The following is a 15,254-nucleotide window of genomic DNA, read 5'->3' on the forward strand; positions in this document are numbered from 1 at the left end:
TTCCTTCCTTCCTTCCTTCCTTCCTTCCTTCCTTCCTTCCTTCCTTCCTATCAGAGTCCCCCCCCCTTTTGTATTTAAAATAATACAGAACTGCATATCCAAACTTCCACTTCTTTGTACATCTAACCCACTACTGCCTCCTCCAACTGAGTTCTCTGGCCTCTTGGATGGGGCTTGAATATATTGTTACAAAAGTTGGGTGCTACCCCCCACTCTCTGCTGAGCAGAAGCAAGATTCCTGGGGGTTCCAAGCACTCACCCAGCGCCTGTCTTCCTTTGAAGTCTGCATGGAGGGAGTCCAAATCTTTCAGCATGGTCATCTCAAGAGAGGCTCATTTCCCACCACAGTCCAACACCGGGCACCAAGGCATTTCTCCCAGCCTGCCTTCAGCAAGTCTGCCCAAAACGGATCTCTCTCTTTTTGTTCTCTTTCTTCTTCCCAGCACACCTTGCTCGTCACCTTTTCCTGTCACCTACCTTGGCAAACCTCTGAACCCCCAGTCACTGTTCAAACCTCAGAGCAAGGGGGGGGGGACAGTTCTCTTCTATTGCCAATGGCCCTCAGTGGCCCTGTATTGTTTCTTAATGGCCCTACCTTGGCCAGGTTTTTTTGCATAGGCCCGCTTAGGAATTCCTCTTCAGCTTGTATTTCTCCCTTCACATCAAAATTCCACCATTTATTAAATTCTAGGGTTTAGGGGGGGTCCCCCCAAATGTATAACACCACCCCCCTTTTAGAAAAAGGGACAGCTTTCCATAGCTGTGCAAAAGACATAACAGAAATGGCACTAACAGCATTCAGTTCAATATATCAAAGCAGATCATAGCACAGTGTCGTGTTTGAAAACACAATAACAGCTCCTCTCCAAATGATCTCCAGCTGCCCTGGAATTCTCCAGGCTTTTCCCTTCCTCTTGTCCAGGCATAAGCAAACTTGGACCTCCAGATGTTTTTGGGACTACAACTCCCATGATCCCTAGCTAACAGAACCAGTGGTCAGGGATTGTGGGAATTGTAGTCCCAAAACATCTGGAGGGCCGAGTTTGCCTATGCCTACTCTTGAGGTACATTCTGGTCTCTGTTTCAGCCTTCCAGTGCCACTTACCCAGTCACCCCCATTGGACAGCCAAGATTGGACAGCGTTTCCATGACATATTTAAGCCAGGATGTCTGCCTTAGTATCACAGCTGTCTCCTCCAAAGACCCTCCTTCATCATTATCATCATTACTTATCAGAACATTCCTAAACACCATTAGCAGTTTTAATCATCACAAGCCTCCAAAATGTACATCACTGAACAGCAGCAGCAGCAGCAGCAGCAGCATGCAAGGAGACAAAGAAAAACACATGGTGGTATTTCAGGATGGTTGCTGAACTTAGTCCCAAGAATGGAAACTCCACCCCCTTGTTGCCGTAGCCTGCCTGTGGTATCCACAGAGCTCTTAGTTCTAGTAGCTTACACAGCTACACAGAAGTCCTGGTCTTGCAATTTCCACATAAAGTTATCAATTCAAGCCAATATTAAAGACTATTAAACAGTTCTCAAGGGGATAAAAATCACAGGTTCAGTCTTTCTGGAGACTTCCTATTATATCATTTCTGCCTCCCTGCTGCTTGTGGATCAGGCCCCAAACTCCTCAAGTCCCACTTCAAGACACAGGTCTCAGCAAAACAGGTGCAAATAAAATGTTTTAAGTGCAATATACAATGTGACACTAGACGACAATGAAAAATTCAATGTATTTTTAAAAACGCTTTTTTTAAAAGCATTTTTTTATATCTGGATATGGAACAACTGATTGGTTCAAAATTGGGAAAGGAGTACGACAAGGCTGTATATTGTCTCCTGCTTATTTTACTTAAATGCAGAATTAATCATGCAAAAGGCCGGACTGGATGAATCCCAAGGTGGAATTAAGATTGCCGGAAGAAATATCTACAACCTCAGATATGCTGATGACACAACCTTGATGGCAGAAAGTGAGGAAGAATTAAAGAACCTTTTAATGAGGGTGAAAGAGGAGAGTGCAAAATATGGTCTGAAGCTCAACATCAAAAAAACGAAGATCATGGTCACTGGTCCCATCACCTCCTGGCAAATAGAAAGGGAAGAAATGGAGGCAGTAAGAGATTTTACTTTCTTGGGTTCCATGTTCACTGCAGATGGTGATAGCAGTCACAAAATTAAAAGACGCCTGCTTCTTGGGAGAAAAGCAATGACAAACCTAGACAGCTTTAACTGGACTTCCGGCCACCGCCAGCGCTGAATGGCAGGGTCTGCCTTGAGCTCCGAGTCAACCCGGCTTTGCGAGGGGGGGGAGGGTGAGATAGCGACCCGCCTCCCCAAAAGAGCCCCAGGTAGTGCGTCCTGGGGACGAATTAGCTCAGCGGTGCCCCGATCCGCGACTCCTCAACTCCCCGGCAAGCCTTAGAGCTCCGGAGAGAGCTTGAGTGGTAGTCGCGGGGAGGCATTTTGAGAGCGATCGTCACCCTCGCGAAGTGAAGCTACGTGCCGGCAATGGAGAGTGGTGGATTCCTTCCCTTTTTTAAATCAAAGAATTCGGGACCCGTGAGTAAATTATTTAAAACAATTGGAATTGGAATTGATTTGGACACGGAGGAGGTGTAAAAGGGAAGTTGACCTCCCCTATTGTGAGACTGATGAAACAGTAACCTGATCCCTGCCGGGAAGGTGAAAAGAAACATTTAATTTGTTACCAATTGGATTTAAAAGCTCTCTCCCTGAAGCGGGGGGGGGGGGGGAGTGAAGAGTAAAGCTTAATTTAAATTTCCTGCAAGCTAAAGAAGTGATTTTAAAGGAAGTCCCTGAAGAAACCTGTTCTGGGTTCCTGGAGGGACTGGCGAATGGACCAGAGAAATTAAGTGAGGATTACAGATTTTATTTAATTTGGCCTGGACTTGGTTAAAAAAAAACAAAGAAAAAATAGACAGCTTTAACTGTCTAGGTTTGTCATTGCTTTTGTCATTGCTTTATCTTAAAAAGCAGAGACATCACCTTGCCGACAAAGGTCCACATAGTTAAAGCTATGGTTTTCCCAGTAGTGATGTATGGAAGTGAGAGCTGGACCATAAAGAAGGCTGATCGCTGAAGAATGGATGCTTTTGAATTATGATGCTGGAGGAGACTCTTGAGAGTCCCATGGACTGCAAGAAGATCATACCTACCATATCCATTCTGAAGGAAATCACCACTGAGTGCTCACTGGAAGGACAGATCCTGAAGCTGAGGCTCCAATACTTTGGCCACCTCATGAGAAGAGAAGACTCCCTGGAAAAGACCCTGATGTTGGAAAAGATTGAGGGCACAAGGAGAAGGGGACGACAGAGGACGAGATGGTTGGACAGTGTTCTCGAAGCTACCAACATGAGTTTGACCAAAGTGCGGAAGGCAGTGGAAGACAGGAGTGCCTGGCGTGCTCTGGTCCATGGGGTCACGAAGAGTCGGACACGACTAAACGACTAAACAACAACAAGATTCCAGCACAATTTTAGGATCTCTACTGCTTCCTCTCTGGCAAAGGGGGAATCCCCTTCTCCATTTCTCCTACCTTGGGCCCAGTTTAATTCATCCCCTGCCCCAAACTTCAAATCAAAATCTCGCCACCAGGCTTTACCTGGGCCACTTTCTTCAGAATCTCCAGGCCTACCCCATCCACATGGGTGGACAGAACCCCACCCCCTTTCCTTACTCATGGGGCTAACTTCCCCAGTCACTTTCTTCCCTTCAACCCATTGGACTCTGGGTGATCCTGGCTGCTGCCCCCAGCATTAAGACAGGTGCCACCAACCCTTGCAGACCATCTTGGGGCATCCAAGAGGTAAAACCACTGGCAATTATTATCTCACACACTTCTGCAGGCACACAAGCCTCATGCTGCTCCTGGGCAGCCTCTTTCGCTCGGGGAAATTCCACCGAAACCAACTCAGGAGGAGCCAACTGCTCCCTTGGCAGTGAGCGGACAGAAGGCTGGAGTTGTTCCTTTGTGTTTTCCTCCACTGAAGAAAGCGCCATTTCCCCTTGTGCACAGATAATCAACATCTTCTCAGGGAGAAAGGACACTACTGCCTTTCCCGTAGGTGCTGGCTTCTCCCCCAACTCCTCAGGAACAGTTTCCCCTCTTTCTGGCACCTCCACAGGCACGGGCTCCTCTGTCAGGCTCTCAGCCACCTCCATTTTCTCCTCTTCCACAGGCGGCTTCCAGGGGTCAACCAGAAGCAGCTCAGGTTGCAGCCTTTCTCCCCTGAGGCATTTTCTTCCTCCACTGCTGGAGCTCAGGGAGTAGGAGAGAGATCAATTAGCAGCTCCTCCTCCACTCCAGCCACCTTGGTACCTTTTTCTTCTGCCACTGGCTCCTGGCATGGAGTCACACTTTGCTCTGCAAGGAGATTTCTCTCCCACTCTATTCTCATTTTACTGAACCACTGCATCTGCTGCCCATGATGCTGCTTTCGGTGCTCCTCCATCAGCTTGAGGAATACTGCTATTCCTCCCTTCATTTTGACTTCAGGCGCATGTTGCTCCTAGGCCTTCTCTCCAGGAAACACAGTTCCCACTTCTTACACCAGTGTTACAAAAGCTGAGTGTCACCCCCACTCTCTGCTGAGTGGTAGCAAGACTCCAGGGGATTCCAGCACTCACCCACGGTAGGGTCTGTGCTCCTTTGGAGAATTGAAAATGCAGTGGAGACTGCTGTAGCTTTAAGAAATATAATTTTTTCCCATATTTACACCTTTAGTCTGCATGGAGGGAGTCCAGATCTTACAGCATGGTCATCTTAAGAGGGTTTTGTTTCCAACAGCAGTACAGTACTGGAGTCCAAGGCATCTCTTCCCAGCACATCTTGCTCAAGACATTCTTTTCCTGTCACCTCACCCAGTTACGCTGGCAACCTTAAAAATCCCCAGCCTCAAAAATCAGGGCAAGGGGAGAGGACAGCTCTCTTGATTTGCCAATGAATGGCCCTCTGTAGCCCTGTATTGTTTCTTAATGGCCCTAGCTTGGCCTGGTCCTTTGCTTCATAGGCTAGCTCAGGAATTCTGCTGCAACTTGTATTTCTCCCTTCACATCCCAAACAATAAAAACTCCATTTATTAAATTCTAGGGATTAGGTAAAGGTAAAGGGACCCCTGGCCATTAGGTCCAGTCATGACCGACTCTGGGGTTGCGCGCTCATCTCGCATTATTGGCCGAGGGAGCCGGCGTATAGCTTCCAGGTCATGTGGCCAGCATGACAAAGCCGCTTCTGGGAAACCAGAGCAGCACACGGAACCGCCGTTTACCTTCCCGCGGAGTGGTACCTATTTATCTACTTGCATTTTGACGTGCTTTCGAACTGCTAGGTTGGCAGGAGCTGGGACCAAGCAACGGGAGCTCACCCCGTCACGGATTCGAACCGCCAACCTTCTGATCAGCAAGCCCTAGGCTCAGTGGTTTAACCACAGCGCCACCTGGGTCCCAAGGTAAAGGTAAAGGGACCCCTGACCATTAGGGTTTAGGGGTCCCCCCCCAAAAAACCTATAGCAATATATATGCAAAGCATGCACTCTACTCACTGAGACACCTTAAAAGCCACTCTAGCAAACTTCTCAAGATCTCAGCCTATAAAGGGGTCACCCTGAGCCAGGATGGCAGAAGCTCTCTGAGGTCTTTTTCTCATTATCTTTTTAACTGGAGTTGCCAGATGCTCCTGCATGCAAACCATTCGCTCTACCACTGAGCTTAGGCCTCTAAGGCAGGGGTGGTTGGCAAGGTTTATCTTGCCTGGGCCGGATCGGTCCCACGGAGATTCCTCTGTGGGCCGAATTGCGCGTGTATGTGAGTGAACACGCCCGTGATTTTGGGCGTCTGCGAGTGCGCAGATGCGTTTTCTGGTGCTGTAGAAGCAAGTCCCCGCACCGCGTTGTGCCGGTTTAGCGCAGCACACGAGCAGACAGCTCGGTTCGGGGGCGCCTTGTGGGCCAGTCAAACGACCTCCGTGGGCCACTTCCGGCCCATGGACCTTAGGTTACTGACCCCTGCTCTAAGGTATGCAGGTGTTTTCAGACACATATCAATGGACACACTGCTTCATTGTCTCCCGAGACAGATGGATGTCAGCAATACAATCAGGGCAATGATCAAGCCTGTGATCATATTGTCCCTTTATTTATAGCTGTATCTCTATTGTTGTTGTTGGTGTTGTTATTCTTAACCTGTCCTTCACCTTAAGGTCCCAGGGCGGGGTACTACATTAAAACAGTTAAAAGCAACTTACAATCATAAAAAATAAAGTGGCCCTTAAAAATACACAGGTGCCAAAAGTCAGGGTAAAAGAGGTGCATCTTAAGCATTCACTGGAAGCTGTATAATGAAGGTACCAGACACCCCTCTGTGGGGAGGGAGTTGCACAGCAAGGGTCTCTCCTGATCCACCACCCCCAGCCTTAGAGAGAAAAGGGACTACCAAGAGGGTCCCCTCTGCCAATCTTAGCACCCAATAGGGTCTCTAGGAAAGGAAGCAGATATAGTGGGTAGATAATGGCTTGAATTTAAAAAAATGTAATATTGCCTTTTAGGAAATGGTCCTGAAATAATGCTGAAAGGGTCAGGTATCCTGTGATCATTGTTTGGGGGGGGGGAGCACTGCACTTATCCTTAATCTGAGACTGTGTCCACACTAACTCATTTGTAGCACCAACATGTACCTCAGTCTGGAATTGTTCATGCACATCCTCAACATGCTGTTTTCAATCTAGACTGTTTCTAAAGCCTGACATTCACAAGGGTGAGTATAGTTACTTAACATGCATTTGAAAACCTTTCCCTTGGTGAAGCTACCCATGCCTCTTCCTCCCTGCATATGCCCCAGGTTAAGGGAAAAGGAAGTGACGATTGCAGTCTTGGTATATGCCTACCCACAGAGTCACTGGGCAGCTGTAGATACAACCTGGCTGGAATCACCTACGTCAGTTGTTATCTTTTTTCAAATGTATGTACTGTGCAATAACACAGAATCAATCTGCAATGAGCTTTTTTTCTTTTAATGAAACCATTTTCTCAATAAGAGCATTTCTGATGGGAAGGTAGTCCACTAAGAGAAGGAAAACTCTGATCTTAAACCTCTGGAGTATATTTGGGAGAAGAGAAGCCTAAGGAGTAAGCCCTACACAAATCCAGAGTAGAGTCCTTAAGACAGTTGGATGGTGCCTGGTCTGCCTCCTCCCAGCAACTCCTGCAGCCAAGCTGGTGTCAAACATTTCTCTGCTTTCCTTTGAACCACCCCGAAAGGGGTGTTTTGCCCTGGGCAGCCCAGAACCTCCATAAACACTGCCCAGGCTTGTGCCCTGGGAAGATCACTTCTGTGCTACTAACACAATGGTTTGACATCACCCCCAGAGGCACACACTATTGTCTATCAAGACAGATGGATGCTAACAACAACAGCAGATGGGGAGGAATGTGCAATAGATTAGTTTGTGTGTGCAGTGTGTCAAAAAACCCCAAGAATTCAGTTTCCATTGATTCCTGAATATGTTGTGTGTACACAAACTAACTGTTGAGAAGGGGGCACCACCTCCGATTAGAAGAATAGCTGCTGTTGTCCCTACTGGTGGACAGAGGTTTCCCCCAATGATTGAGGCACAGAACATAAGCAATTCCATCTTAGTAAGTGGTGAGGCAGCTACATGAAGGGATCCTACCTTGCAAATGGTTTATGTTCATCTGCTGAGCTAAAATGGCTCTCAGCTTCTTGATTTCCTCCTGGTATTCCCTCAGCAGAGCATCCTTGGGATCCTCATTGATGCGGGGTTTGTTCCGTATGTTCTTGGCTCGGTGGGCGTAGCGCAAGGTGCTGAGAGTCTCGTCGTAATTGTTGTCCGCAGGAGACAAGCACGCCACCATGAGTGTCTTGGTATTGCCTCCAAGCGAGTCCTGCAGCACCCGAGTCAGCTTGGAGTCTCGGTAGGGCACATGCCTACACCTCCCATCTGCCAGGGCTGAGATGACGTTGCCCAGAGCTGAGAGAGAGAGGTTGATCTTGGTGGCCTCTTTGAGGCGTTCACCAACAGCTCCAGTTTTGGACTGCCTCTCACTCCCAGCCAAGTCCACTAGGTTGAGCTTTGCAGCCCTCAGGTGATCCTGCCCCCTCTCATCTGCAAGGAAAAGAGTCTGGGCTGAGTTGAGTTCTTGAAAGAAGAGAACGATCCTGAATTGTCTAGAGTATACCAGGCTAATGCTTGTGCTGCACTATTAGTGAGAAAATGTCTTGGCACAGCCCTACTTCACAGCATCAGGCAGCAATGAGTTCTACAGATTATCATAGGATTGTGGAGCTGAACCCCAAGGGTCATCTAGTCTAGGGTTGCCATATGTCTGAATTTCTCTAGATATGTCCTCTTTTTAAGGTTTAAAATTTCTGTCCAGGTGGATTTTTTAAATTATGCAAAATGTCCGGGGTTTATTGTTGCCGCCCGAGTATGTCACGTCCAGGCGCTCCATATGGCTGCTGGCAGTGGCTGCTGTGGCTGCTCTGGGACGAAGAAGGGACACACGGTGCCTGGTGGCGGTGCTGCTGCTGCTGCTGCTGCTTTGGAAACCTGTGCTTTATCAGAGGCAGGTGCTGAAATGGCTGGGGAAACTCTGGTGGCCGAGTCAGCCACTTACAAGCAGCAGCAGTGAGTGAGCAGGCAAGCAAGCAAGCCAGCATGGTGGGACGGGGCTTTCGAGATCAAGGCCTTGCTTGCTGGGAAACATGCCTGTGCTAGCCACGGGTGGAACTACCTTTATTGAAGGAAAAGAAAAGCAGAGAGGAGGAAGGGAACAGTGCCACCCCCCACATGCCTCCCCCTTTCCCAGGTGTGTGCTCAGGGACTGAATCTTATACTAACCCCAACACAGCTTGCAGGCACGAAAGCATCCCCACCATTGCAGCACAATGTTTATTCAGTGATTTCCCCACGCTGCTTCCTTTCCCCAATAGCCTCGCTTTTTAAATGGTGTAGTGGTTGGCTGGAAGACTGAGGTGGTCGAAAGCCCTGCATATCTGGGGGGAAAGGATGTCTGACTTCCAAAGCTATGCCTTTCAAAGTTACCAGAGAGGATTTAAAATGCAGGTTGGCCATTGTTAAAACTGTCAAACACTTATTGTCTTATACTGGGGGGAGAGAACGGAAGGTGGCTGGGCAACAGCTGGAGGCCCTTTGGAGAGACCTGAGCAGAGCCTGTTGTATGCAAGCAGGCAGAAAGGGAAGGCCCCAAATGCTGGTGCGGCCACACTGTGAGGGGAGAGAGAGGCAGTATGTTTCTGAAGGTTCCTTATGCCGCTCTCAGCAAATGTATCCTCTTATTTGCTTTTCAAAATATGGCAACCCTAATCTAGTCCAACTCCCTGCAATGCAGGAATCTCAGCTAAAGTATCCATGGCAAATGGCCATCCAACCTCTGCTTAAAAACCTCCAATAAAGGAAAGTCCAACACTTCCCGAGGGAGTCAGCTCCACTGTCAAACAGCTCTTAAAACTTCATTTCAAGCAGAATTGCAAGTACCTTTGCTTCATCCATGGAGAAGCAGACAATGTTGCCACCTGCCACCTTAATTCTAGATGTGCCAGTAGAGCACAGGCAACCTCTGCCGGTGCCTGAGGCAGACCAAAATTGTTGAGCTTTTTTGGGGAAATCAAAGTTGTGGAGCTTCTGCGCTCCAGCCCCTGACTTGTCTCATTCACATCCTCAACACAGGAATTTTCAGCTTTTACCTACGACATAGATCTCCATGTTGATGGTGAAGATGGAATGGGAACGGGAGGAGTCCTTGTTCATCAGGGTGTAGCCCACGGCACGGTTTTTCCAGCCCATCTCCATGATGCGCTCACACTGGGCGATGCTGTGCACTGTGTGCAGTGACAGGCCTTTCACGTAGACCCCTTTCTCGGGATGCTCCTTCAGCTGCAAGGAGGGCCATTACAGCAAGTTACAGTAAAAGCTGCAGAAAGACACTTGAATAGGAAATGACCAGAAGCTTGAGGGCCACTGCTATGGAAGGAGAAAGCTCTTATGCACAGACAGTGGCACTCTACCCCAAAGAACAAACCCTACAGAGGTGATGGGTTCCTAAATCTTTTCCCATCACCTACAGGCAAGATGGGTCACATCTTGCTCTGCCCATTTATACACTGGTGTGTTTTCCCAGATGGATTGCATCCGCTTATACACCTCTGGCAAACTGTATTTTTGGTCAAGAGTTGCAAATGTAGGTCTTGCATTTACCAGTAATACAACAGAACTGGGGGAGGACTATCATACAGTACAGTATATGGGAAGAATACAGCAGAAGGTCCAGTCCCTGGTGTCTGCTGAAAGAATCTGGGTAATTGAAAGGCTGGGGAAGATCTGAGGCCTTGAAGAGCACCTGCTATTTAGAGTAGAAAATAATAAGATAGTCTGGCTCATTGTAAGGCAGGGTCATCTGTTTATGTGTGGCATTCATGGACATGACAGAACGTACATGGCCATTAGCGGGTGCAAAACTCCCAGCCCCAAACTCCTGTCATGAAGGAGTGATTCTGTAAGCAAGTATTGCCGATGTTAACAATTAGTCCCCAAAGTGGGAGCAGGTGCCGGCATTCCTCAGCCCCTATATATCTTTGTGTTAACCTGCTGAGGGAGGGGGAGAGAATATGCCATAGATTAGACTGCTGTGCGATGTCTGTAGCTGGTGCCAGAGAAGATGCCAATAAAGCCTGATAACCCATGCCTACATGGGAGTTTTTAGAAGCTTACAGGGAGGACTTCAAAAGCGACCTCCTCCTCCTTGAGATGGTGGCATAGTGGCACATGCAAACAGGAGTTTGGGAGCTTCCGCACCTTGAGTGTCAATGGCAAGTGGCTGTTTAGACAACAGAAAGTGTTCATCAATTCCAGGGGAAATGGCAGAGGCTTTGGTGTTTGGTGAGAAGCAGGAAGGGAGCCAGCTAGTTAATAGCTGGATGACCCTAGATGTGACGGGTGGAGACGTAAAGGAGGAATATGGCCAGGTGTCAAGACTAAGAGTGGTTTGGAGCGAGGGAGACTACTTTCCAGAAAGATATTTCAGGGGGAGAAATAATTGTGTTTATTGGGACAAGCATATGTTTCCCACATACACTGAAGGACAGGGTTTAGTCGCATATTTTGCACTCTTTGAAGCTACATGTGAGGACTTTCTTGTTCCTGTAAGCCACTGGATGAGAATTCTGCACTCCCTGTTAACTGGTACATTGGCAGATGTAATGGGAAACCTGCCACCATCCAGTTTTAATGACTATGATAATTTTAAAACTAGCTTTGCAACAATTTGCTGTGTCAGTGGAGACCTACTATCAAGCTTTTTGGAAAGTGGATAGGGAGTGGATAGGGGTGGGCACAAATTTCTTTTCTTGTTGCTGTGAATACACTTCACTTTGAACAGGGAGCATTGGCTCAGGGCTGCTGGAGTAAACACTTTTAATGATTTAAAAGAACTGGTACTTTTGGAACAATTTTATCATGTACTACCAAAAAATCTTCAAGTACTTGTGCGTGACTGGAACCCTAAAATTGCAAAATATGCTGCAGTGCTGGTGGAAAACATTAAATTGAATCACCAGTAAAGTTCTTATGAAGCGCCTCAGTGGTAAAAACAGAAGCGTTGATAATAACAGGAAACCTCCTAGGCGGGAAAGGTTTCAGTCTCGTCTCATAGTGGCCTGGTTTTTTGCTTTTTTGTTTGTAAACAGCCAGGACATCTTAAGAAAGACTGTAGCTTGCTGCAAGACAGAGAATGGCGGGCAAGTTGCATCTCACGAGCAGCACAGGTGCATGTGGTGCAGCCTGAGGAAGCGTTGTGGGGGGAGGAAGGAAGGCCACGTGGACAATCTATAACAGCACCTCCCACTCCCCAGAATCAAGCTTCAACAGAAAAGGGTTCATCAGAAGAGGCGCCAAATGGGGCTCAACAGACTGTGGGAATGGCATTAATTGACCCATTGTCAATCTTGCTGGGCTCAGGTGCAATTCAGTGAGGAAATTAAAATTAATTAACATATTAATAGTAGAGTTAAGGGATACAGGGCTGATATTTCCTCAGTATACAAAGGGTTATTATAGCCTGGCCAAATTTTAGAAGGCAGAGTTGATTGTAACTCCCTATGGGGGGCAAGCAGTAAAAACCAGTCTAGCCCAGGTGGATTGTGAATACAGTTATACCTCACGATACGTCCGCTGTGGGTTACGTCTTTTCAGGTTATGGACGCGCCAAACCCGGAAGTCCTGGAACGGGTTACTTCCGGGTTCGGCGCATCCGTAAACTGCACACATGCGCAGAAGCGCTAAATCGCGCTATGCGCAGAAGCTCCACATTGCATCACGTGTGTGCGCAGATGTAGCACTTCAGGATGCGGCCTTTTCATGTTGCAAATGGGCCTCCGGAACGGATCCCATTCGCAATAAGAGGTACCACTGTACAAAGATTTTACAAGGTCCGTACCAGTTTTAGTACATGAAAAGGATGTTTACACCTTTGCCTTATAGGCAATGGTCTTGCTTGTAGACTATGGTTACCAGATTTTTTTCAATGAATCCGGGGACACTTTTTTTTCTTTTTTGAAGCTACAGGGAGTCAGTAGTGGGGATGGTGAGGCAAAAGACCCTGGGCCCAAGCATACATGCATATTGTATAAAGGTGCAAATCCCTTCTTTCGCACCCTGTGAAACATAAATGCAGAGAGTTTGTAAAAAACTGGGCAACGGCTGCCCACCCGCAACTCCCGAGCCTCCCGTGATCAGTCAAAACAAAAGGGGAAGGGGCAGGAGATCTGTACCACCGGACACCCCCAGTTCCCCTTTGGCAGTCAGCAGCCCGGAGCCAGCCTCGTAGCGCAGGAGCTGCTCGCGGCCATTGCACCTGCCACTGCTCCAAGTATGTAATCTAGCATGAGTTGTTTTGTCAGATTGCCAGATCTTAGGGTCTGATCAGAATACTTAGGGTTTTAGATGCCTCCTTTGTTTGGATGCCCAGGAGAAAGTCTAAAACAGGCATCCCCAAACTGCGGCCCTCCAGATGTTTTGGCCTTCAGCTCCCATGATTCCTAGCTAACAGGACCAGTCGTAGGGGAAGATGGGAATTGTAGTCCAAAACATCTGGAGGGCCGAAGTTTGGGGATGCCTGGTCTAAAACTTCAGCATGAAGGAACAAAATCAAATTTCCTGATTGGCTTTGTGGGGTTTATTTTTCTCACAGCGAACTGTCAGAATTCTGGTTTCTGTTTTTTTTTGTTTTTTTGACTTACTTCAAACTAAGTTGCTAGTCTGGTGTCCTCACCTCCAGTTTTTGTTTGGTGTTTGTACCAAGGAGGTCTCTGATGTCTTCATTATAGATCTCCAGGTAAGAAGCCCTTACCAAGAACTTGGAGTTTTCAGCACACTGTAAAAAAAACCGAAGCAAAAACAAGAATAGGATTCTGAGGTTTCCAAGCTGATTTATACTCTCTCAGGATTGTCTGCTGGGAGGAAGGGCTTCTTGGTGGCATGATGGGCCTTTGGTCAGATCCAGAAGGGCCCTTCTTACATGCTCATGACTGTATTTTGAACATCAGAAACATGCTTGGACCAGGTTCTCACTGTTTGGTCTGTACCACTTCAGATGGAAAGTGGGAGAGAGTGCCCCTGCAGAACGGAAATTCTTGCTCTGTCTACTCTAGCTACAGAAAGGGAACCCACTGTTTCTACTCCGCTAGGGAAACCATTTGTCTATGACCAAGATATGGAGACTGGCTTCTGCTCATGGTTGTTAAGAGAGAAACAAATTTCAAGCCCACATCTGCACTCAAGACAAGCCACGTTCTAGCTTGTTTCCTCCCTGGCATACCTAGGAGTTGGTTAGGTTAAGGGCGCAGGCCCAGAGGGGGCACAAAAATTGCATGGCTGGTAACATGTTGTGCAGCAGGCACCTCCTCTGCAAGCCCAAACAACACCAACCTCTCAGCTTTTCACAGTGCAGGGAGCCTGTGATTGTCTGGCTGCCAAGGAGGTGAGTGAGGGCCTGGGGAGAGAAGAGGTATGTGGCATGCTGCAGGAAAAGGAGTAGCAAGGCTGGCTGCTCCTTTTTAAGGCAAAGCAACACTTTAAGCAGCTCCCCAGCAGAAATTGAAGGCAGGGGTGAAACTAGGCTTTATTTCACCTGGATCAAAGACCCAGTTTGGTGCCTCTCATCGTCGTCCCCCCATGTACACCTGCATACGCACATCCAGACTGGGAGCCTCTGGAGACTTCACCAGGGCAAAAAACCTGGCTAGCGCGCCACCCGCCCCCCCCCCCCAACTATGACTCTGATTGAAGGAGGTGGGTGTTTTATTTGGGTGAAGGTATAAATGATGGTGATGAGCACCTGTGGATTCCTGCCCATCAGAGTGGAAAGGCTGCCTCAGGCAGCTGATATTGGGTGTCATGAAAGGTGCAGCAAATTGTTAAAGATTTTGATTTATTATTGTGGTATTTTTATGGACTAGGAGCAGGAAAGGTGCTTTTTGGCTTTTCTGCCTCAGGTGCTAGAAGAAACTGGCCAGCCTTGGCTACTATGCACCTTGATGTGGGCACATAGCTGGCAAGTTATCCCTTTTTTTAAGGGATTTTCCCTTATGCTGAATAGGCTTCCTCGTGAGAAAAGGGAAAACTTGGCAGCTATGTGTGGGCATTAAAAGGACTTAAGCCAGCTCTGAATAATTGGTTGAGAATACATTGTTTGCAAATCTGTAGACAGCAGACCTGAAGGTTCAGGTTCAGCATTTCCCACATTTTGGTTTGCAGCATTATAGGAGAAGTCAGAAAAATAATAGTTCGTGAGGTGGACATGTCATAAAGAAGCCATAGATCCAATTCCTGCCAATTCTCAAAAGTTCAGAAGAGAAACATAATTTCATAGTAAAATAAAAAAATTCCTTCAGTAGCACCTTAAAGACCAACTAAGTTTTTATTTTGGTATGAGCTTTCGTGTGCATGCACACGAAAGCTCATACCAAAATAAAAACTTAGTTGGTCTTTAAGGTGCTACTGAAGGAATTTTTTTATTTTACTTCGATCCAGACCAACACGGCTACCTACCTGTAACCATAATTTCATAGAATAGATATTCATCAAGTTGGTGCTTGTTCAGACTAATAAATTGGAAGCAAAGTTGTGTGGCCCTCACCTGTTCTATCCTTCACCTTTGCAAAGAAACTGTGGACATTTAAATGCTGCAA

At 47.4% G+C, this 15,254-nt stretch overlaps 1 protein-coding gene across 5 annotated transcripts in view; it reads right to left on the reverse strand.

Moving 5' to 3' along the window:
- Window positions 1–15,254, reverse strand: part of KIF17 (kinesin family member 17) — a 44,735-nt gene that overhangs the window by 24,297 nt on the left and 5,184 nt on the right. For all 5 annotated transcript variants that reach the window (XM_060268669.1, XM_035140617.2, XM_060268668.1 and 2 more), the window contains exons 3-5: window positions 13,337–13,438; window positions 9,756–9,945; window positions 7,702–8,154 (exon numbers count right to left, since the gene is read on the reverse strand). In XM_060268669.1, the coding sequence (XP_060124652.1) occupies window positions 7,702–8,154; window positions 9,756–9,945; window positions 13,337–13,438 (745 nt within the window). The remainder of the gene's footprint in view (window positions 1–7,701; window positions 8,155–9,755; window positions 9,946–13,336; window positions 13,439–15,254) is intronic.

This window comes from Zootoca vivipara, chromosome 16 (genome assembly GCF_963506605.1).
Source record: "Zootoca vivipara chromosome 16, rZooViv1.1, whole genome shotgun sequence".
NCBI classification, from domain to species: domain Eukaryota; kingdom Metazoa; phylum Chordata; class Lepidosauria; order Squamata; family Lacertidae; genus Zootoca; species Zootoca vivipara.